Source organism: Teleopsis dalmanni, unplaced genomic scaffold (assembly GCF_002237135.1).
Source record: "Teleopsis dalmanni isolate 2A unplaced genomic scaffold, ASM223713v2 unscaffolded_contig_1804, whole genome shotgun sequence".
In the NCBI taxonomy this organism is placed as follows: Eukaryota; Metazoa; Arthropoda; class Insecta; order Diptera; family Diopsidae; genus Teleopsis; species Teleopsis dalmanni.
The window spans coordinates 1-8,317 of record NW_024033186.1 but is presented as its reverse complement, the minus strand read 5'-3'; the positions used below and the strand labels follow the sequence as shown (position 1 = coordinate 8,317).

The following is an 8,317-nucleotide window of genomic DNA, read 5'->3' as shown; positions in this document are numbered from 1 at the left end:
CTTACCAAATATGCAGTGAACCACATGGTTTCATTAGAGCTGGTCAACAATTGTGACTCAAATCTTATATTGTTGGCGTTAATGCCTTTGCTTTTACCATCTAATAATAGCCAAATAGCTAAGGATAATATTGTCACAATACTAGGGAGCCCACTAGCCAATAAGTTGGTTTTTCTAAGGGAGCTAGACGTAGATAATATTATTACAACCGATTTTGATGCAGCTTCTTTCAAAATACATTTCTTGGGCGTGATTGCCAGTCATATGAAAACACCAACTGTGACTGAATTATTTACTAGTGTGGATGCACATCAAAAAGGCTTCTTTCGTTCCGCAATGGACGTTTCGCACATAATGTTGCTTGTTATTGCATGCCTCAATCAAAGATTGGACAGTAATGAGTCGTTGAAAATTTTTAAACAAATTCGCAACTATACAAAAGACTTTGAAATCAAGCATATACCATGTGAGAATTGGCAAAAGTTTCGCAAACGTCCATATATTCCACTGCGTTTATATATCGATTTCGTATCAAAAGTTGTAGAGCATACAAATCTCTCTGATGATATTTATAACTGGCAATTGCCAAACAAAGATTTGGAATATTTGCTGTACATCGTTAATTTTATATCTGAAGAAGTGTTTCGAAAGGAAGGAGGATCATTTAGACATGAGTGGTTGAAAACAATTCAACAAATTTTCGGTGTGGTTTTTCCGAGGCCATATACAGTTATTGACTTCTTTGCTAACTTCTATGTTTATAGAGACTTGAATTGTGAGATAAATTATACACTTTTGCGTTTGAGAGCCTGCATTTTATTTTCTGCATTGTGTCGGAAGTTAAATACCACGCTCAAATTTAATTTGGTGCAAATTCTTAAAATTACAATGGGTTTGCATGCTTCTTCACAACTAATACGCTTCCAAGCCATATCTGTCCTTTCACAAATTAAAAAGCATGCAATATTGGATTCTAACTTGCTGTATCTTGTGGATACGTTTTTGTCACGCGAAAGAGAGATCTTCACATGTCATGAACAGGCTCCACTTTTATGGTACACACTGCTTAAACCAACAAAAGAAGAAGCAGATGAAAGACTTGGAATTCAACTTTTTAAGGATATTTTAAAATTGTTCACAATGCGTTTTTATTTAGAGCACTCCGCATTCATTTCAGAATTGCTTAGCGCATTCAAGCATATTGACGATATGGATGTATTACAAGTTTTAATGCCATTGGCATTCGATGCCTTGGACCATACAACTGACGACGGTACATTGAAGGTTTTAGCCGCACCTTTCAAAAATGTTTATAATCTTATTATGCAGCGATTTGAATTAGCCGATTCTGCAGAGATACTAATGAAATCTCCTGGTGCTTGGGAACTGTTTAAGAAATCGTGTCAAATGCACAATGTTTATCTGGTCTATGACGATAGAATGCAACCCGTGCCCTGTTTACTTCTGAATGTATTAGATGGTGTATTTTACGGAAAATTAAACAAGAACTCGCAGTTGAAGTTGTTTAAATTGATTTTACGAACACTGTACACCTCAGATAATGATACAATTTTTCAAGCTGCAAACAAAATGTTTAACAAATGCATTTTTGAAGGTAACATGCTGCGGGTTATATTACAGCAAATGCTGGGTGATTTGTTTAAAACGGGGAAGACGCCGTTGAAGCAGAAGCCATCGGCAATTGCAAATGCAGCTAAACTTGAATCAGAAAAATTGCAAATGCAAATAACTACACAAGAGTGGAAGGAAGGAGTTATAGTTCTTCAACTGTTGGAACAGAGAAAAATAATATTGCATACTGAACAGTTAATATCAGTGCTATTTGATTTGCTAAAAGTTTGTTTAGAGGTAGAAGAACAAAATACTGTGGAATATGCAAAACAATTAATATTAGCTATATTATTGCAATGCTGTGAAGTTTGCAAGGAGGATGGTATTGCAATACAGGAAATACTACCAGAAAATACATTCCGTATCGATCATATAGTTGATTATGTACGTTCAACACAAAATCCACAAACACACCATAATGCATTACTCTTGCTTGCTCACTGTGCAGCTCTATATCCGCAACAAGTGCTCCATAATATCGTGCAAATATTTACATTTGTTGGTTCAACAATTGCACGACATGATGATGCTTTTAGTTTTTACATTATAAACACTGTTGTTGAAAAAATCGTGCCAATATTGTTGGAGCACGGCACATCCGCTGCAGTAAGTGTAGATGGTATCGATGGTCGTGCTATACCATTGTTGAAAGTGTTCTCAGACATAATGTTCGATGTACCAGAACATCGCCGGCTTTTGCTGTATACTAAGTTCTTAAAAACACTCGGGCATAAAGAGTATCTCTGGAGCTTTTTGTGTATTCTATTTGAAGCGCACATTACAGATACTGAAAATGAAAGGAAAAAAGGCAAACAGTCCGATGTGGCTTCTATATTCCTAACAGTTAAAACAACTCGTTTTCTCTTTGCTATAGACCTGGTCAAGTCACTTGAAACAAGCATTATTTTAGAGACATGCTTACAATTGCTTACGTACGTTACAAATTTACCATTGAGTGAGCAAAATGCAGTTACTTCAGATGAAAGTATGGACACCGGAGAAGTCTCGCTTTACGATGTGAAATGTCACACAAAGAGACAATTCCGTCATTATAAATATCTGATTATAGAGTTTTTGCATAATATAACATGCGAACATTCAGTAATGTTAAAAATAGCTAGGCTAACAGATGAGGAACAGCTAGATATGAAAACTCTATATCAAAGTTTAGTAGTGAAAATATTAACTTATATACCCAAAGTCAAATCGACTATTGCAGAACAAACAGAGGGGCATGAATTAAAATTAAATAAAGCTATATTGAATTATCTTCACGATCTGCTCGAGAACGTCATATTAATGCTATCTCCAAATCTTTTCCTAATGGTAATTAATGGCTTAGTGTTGCATAATATCTATAGTATACGTCGTAAAGTAATGGAATTGCTAATAAATAAGTTGCTGACCAAGGATACTTTCTTTAGTGGTCAGTTCAATGATGAAATTTCTAAACTTTTTGAGCCATTCAACACCATTGTCGACACAATAGGAAGGAAAACCGAGGAACCGAATGGTGATGCTGCAGCGCATCCAATAAATACTAATAACGATGCTATACACATGCAACAAACAACCCTTATATGCATTAAGGTACTATCAAAAGCTTACGGAACTGAATTTATTGAGGAGTTCAAAGGTTTACTTGCTAAAATAACGAAAGTTTTGAAATTGCGTAAAAATATGCCACGCCTTTTAACTAGTGCTGTCATTATAACTATTGCCGAAATCGCATCTAATTTGAGAGTTCATTCGTTAGCGTATTTGCCAAGATTTATGCCCTATTTAATTAATATACTGCAAGAGCAGACAGCACTGTTGGAGAGTCAACCGTTAGATAATAGCTATGCAGCACTTGTATTAAGTAAGTCAGAATGAAACTCACCAAAATTTTTTCTATATTTATTAGATGTATTTAGAGTGTATTTGAAGCATTCAAACTGTTTAGGTATTACGAAATGTTCCAGCATACAAGTGTGCGAGCAACTCAAACAGCAAATCTGCTTTATGCTTTATTTTATATTCGCTTTATTTCAGGGTTCAGAAAAACACTGTGCTTTGGACCAAAAATTCAAAGCACCACACACAAATGTGCGCCTCCAAATACAATTTTACACCACAAATGTGGTGTGCTAAAATTGTACACCACGAATGTTGTGCGCATCTAAATAAGATTTTACACCACGAATGTGGTGTGCTAAAATTTTACACCACTAATGTGCTGTGCTAAAATTTTAAGCCACAAATGTGCGTGTAAAGATTTACACCACACATATGGTGTGTTCTTTACAAAGAAAATTGCACCTCTTAAGTGCACCTTTTAAGTGCACCTTTTAAGTGTACCTTTTAAGTGCACAAATAAAATACACACTTCACACGAATGTGGTGGAGTGAAATAAAACTCGCACACGCATTCAGTGTGCTGCACTTTGCGTGTGCAGCCAGTTTGCACTGGCACACAACATGTGCCAAACACAATACGAGGAGCACATTTTGTGTGCAGACTCGAAAAGAAAAATGAACCCAAATGTGTGCAGACGAATGTCTACTGCACATTTGAATCAAATATAACTTAAAAGTGCACAATATTATGATGCATGTCGCAGCAAAATAGTGTGGACAACTGATTTGTATTATGTTTGGTCTTAAGACGAAATATTTTTTTGAAAAAGTGATTGCTCCCTAAACCCTGTTCCATTCTATTTAATTCGTGTAGCATAAATTCGAGTTATGTGGAAGTTTGTGTATTCTTTTCTCAATACAGATATTCAATATATTCAAAAAATTTCCAATGTTATGTTCAGACACACCTTAATTTTACAAAAATCTTAATTTCACAAAAATCTTAATTTCATCTTCGTTTCAATGAAATTAAATTGTTTTTTCCATACAAAATTCAGTTTTAAAGTTAGAACGAAATTAAGGAAAATAACCTTAATTTCGTTGAAACGAAGGCTGAAATTAAGGGACATTTTGAATGCGACTATGCGTAAGATAAATTTTTAGCATAAGAAAAGTTGAGATAACGAAAAAGGGATATTTTTTTAAATAAATGCCAATGACAGTTGACTATAATAAAACCGGGAAATATTTTGAAAGTAGTGCATATTTTTCAATTTGAGAATAGAGAATGAACTGTAACTGTTATTAATTTAAAATAGAGTGAAAAATAATAATTCACATACCTGAAATCCACTAAAGCTAATAAAACTACTGAATGCCATCGTTTGTAGTTATAATAATCAACTTTTAAAATTTCCCAGAGCATGTAATTTTTAACATTCGGTTTGTGAATAAAAAACATATGATTTTCTTAATTTGGGTCAGTATGAACACTTTCAAAATTAACTTAATTTCATTTTTACGAAATTAAGGAAATTTGGATGTCTGAACAAAGTATAACTGTAGTAGTAAACTTTAACTTCATTTAAACGTATTCTAATTAAAAATAAGTAGGTTTTTTTTTCATTGTACGATTGTGACTTTCACGATTAGTCAGAGAGAATTTTTTTTAATATAATTAGGATATCAATTATGCCCACTAGAATAATGAAACTTTTGAACGCCTAGTCTCAAGGTTGTGATCATAAAAACTAAGAGAATGGAAATGTTAATCTTTATTTGCTCTGACAATGTTAATCTTTATTTGCTCTGACAATGTTGAATATTTGTCAAAAAACGTTTATGCATTATAGGTTCTTACTTCTTAAAATATCTATTTTAAATCTTCTCACATGTGTGAAAAATTCACACATGTGAATCAAGAACATTATTTACTTTATTAAAACTCCACAGTAGATTCCTGGATCAAAGTAACAGTATCCTTACCCAAATTCTTAGTATCATTGCAGATTCACTTCTTAGAGCTTAGTTAAGACCGTTCAATTATTCTACAGTTGGTTTATGATTTCGTTCTAATATAAACATAGCTAATGAATTTGTTAATTAGCTTTTGCAGCAAATTAACAAAACTCCAGAAAAATGTGCGAACATAAAAAGTCAAGTACGGCTAATGAACGCTGACTGACTCTGAGCTTCAAATTGGCAGGGCACGAGTTTAATCCCTGGTGCTTGAAATCTGAAAAAATTATTTATAAATAATTAAATACAAAAATTATTTCCAAGACCATTGATGATGGGTACTTGGTAATATTTGAAACAACTGTATGTTCAGCCAAAAACTCAATTAATTAAAATATATATAAAGAATTTTTGTTGTTGTAGGTTTGCTACTTTTCGAAACCTCTTTACTTTATCTATATACATAAAAGAAAGTCGTGTTAGTTAGACCACTCATAACTCAAGAACGGCTGAACCGATTTTAATTATCTTTGATTTGTTGGAATCGTCTCCGCTCCGAATAGCAGAATACATTATAAAATATTGGAAAAATCCACTAATTTTAGCAAAAATAATAAATTTGTAAATGCTGTTTCAAACTGTTGACAGTTCGAAAGTTTGAGTGATATTGATTTCTTTTTAAATTTTTTTTTTCAAATATTTCAAATATTTGAAATTTCAAATATAATAAATTCAAAAATAATAAATAAATATTGTTATCAATATACCATCGAATCCACGTGACCTGTGGAACAAATATAAGGATAACATGTCAGAAGACATTTTACATAGAATTCCTGTCAGTTCAAGAAATCCCGATCTTGAGGTGAATGATGAAATGCATCATCAGGCTTTGCTCTTGATCGAAGACATATGTTACCATACCTGCGGTAGTTTGTTGGTCAGATTAGGAATGCCAGCTTCTGATCGTGGAATAAATAACGCATTTAATCGAGAATTGGAACGTGAACGTGAATATGATCGACATGAATTAGACCAATCAGTTCAAACTAATGTACCTCTATTGAATCCGCAACAGAAGGAAGTTTAACATTAATGAAAGCGATTGATGAAGAAAATGGTGGCTTTTTTTTCCTGGACGCCCACAGTGGGACTGGTAAAACATTCCTCACGTCATTAATTTTGGCCACTGTTCGTGCGATATTCCGACATTGCGGTAGCAGTTGCTTCTTCTGGAATAGCGGCTACATTGTTAGAAGGATGCCGTACGGCTCATTCAGCGTTAAAATTGCCGTTAAACCTTCAAACTACCGAGCAACCGATATGTAATATTGTGAAGCATTCTGCAATGGCTAAAGTTTTAGTAGCATCTAAAATCATCATCTGGGACGAATGCACAATGGCGCACAAACGCGCATTAGAAGCACTTGACAGAACATTGAAAGATCTTCGCAATGACTCGAGATGTTTTGGAGGCGCAATGATTTTACTGTCTGGCGATTTTCGCCAAACACTCCCAGTCATTCCAAAATCGATTGCTGCCGACGAAATAAATGCTTGCCTTAAATCATCAAATCTTTGGCGCTATGTGAAGAAACTTCAGCTGGTAACAAACATGAGAGTTGCATTGGTAAACGATACAACTGCTGAAGAGTTCTCCAAGCAATTGCTGTTAATCGGTAATGGCCGTGTAGCTGTTAAAGAATCGAGCGGATTAATTGCATTTCCTTCAAATTTTTGCAATTTCGTCTCATCAAAAGACGAACTCATCAATGAGGTATTTTCGAACATCATTGATAATCATAAAAACAAAAAATGGTTGAGCGAGCGAGCAATTTTGGCAGCTAAGAACAAAGATGTGAATGACTTAAACTTTGTAATTCAAAATGAAATCGTTGGTACTCTGCATACATTCAAATCTATTGACTGTGTAACAAACGAAGAAGAAGCTACCAACTATCCAACTGAATTTTTGAACTCCTTGGATGTGCCTGGCTTACCACCGCACAATTTACAATTAAAGATTGGTTCGGTAGTCATTATGCTTCGAAATCTAAACCAACCAAAACTATGCAATGGAACGCGATTAGTGATAACAAAACTGATGGCCAATGTGATTCACGCAATGATACTCAAAGGAAAATTCAAAAGTGATGAAGTTCTCATTCCGAGGATTCCAATGATCTCAATCGATATGCCCTTTGAGTTTAAACGAATTCAATTTCCTATTCGGCTTGCATTCGCTAAGACTATAAATAAATCACAAGGCTAATCCTTTAGTGTTTGTGGTCTGAATCTAGAAAATGCATGTTTTTCACATGGTCAATTGTACGTGGCATGTTCACGTGTAGGCAAACCATCTGCTTTATTTGTTCTTGCGCCTGATAAAAAAACAAAAAATATCGTATATCACAAGGTTCTTTATTGAAGAGAATCAATCGGAGTGCAACCTATAGGTTCTTGCTGACAGACTATTAAAATAATTAATTATATATCAATATCCTAATAAACTATTGAATACAATAAATTTTTTGTATTCATTTTATTACTTTAATAAATTTCTAAATTTAGTTTATCTATAATTTAATATAACATTTATTGACTGTTACGCGGTACGAAGTTCGCGGGGTCACCTAGTTAGGAATATTAATTAAAATTTAATATTTTAAATTAAATCAAAATATTTTTAAATATCATCTTATTCATACATGTATATGTTTTTAGGTTTCTTGAAGCTAATGGAGGCTATACCATTGTTCTTAAGCCCATATATGGTCGATATCATAACATCAATGAGTTTAATATCAGTTAAAGCAGCTCAGCAACCCGAAAATGACCATTCCGCTGGTATACTACAAAAAATTTCAGCAATTTGGAAAGCAATTGC

The 8,317-nt window shown here is 33.9% G+C and overlaps 2 protein-coding genes across 2 annotated transcripts; both read left to right on the top strand.

Moving 5' to 3' along the window:
• Positions 1-24: 24 nt before the first annotated feature.
• On the top strand, positions 25-3,507 carry LOC119664346 (HEAT repeat-containing protein 1 homolog). The gene has a single exon (XM_038073857.1). It carries the CDS (start codon positions 25-27, stop codon positions 3,505-3,507), a length of 3,483 nt encoding a protein of 1,160 aa, XP_037929785.1.
• Positions 3,508-6,829: 3,322 nt separating this feature from the next.
• LOC119664345 lies at positions 6,830-8,277 on the top strand (the record flags this gene model as incomplete). Its single annotated transcript, XM_038073856.1, has 2 exons — positions 6,830-7,580; positions 8,155-8,277. Coding segments are annotated over exons 1-2 (874 nt in total), but the record flags the coding sequence as incomplete, so codon positions are not given.
• Between the last annotated feature and the right edge of the window lie 40 nt (positions 8,278-8,317).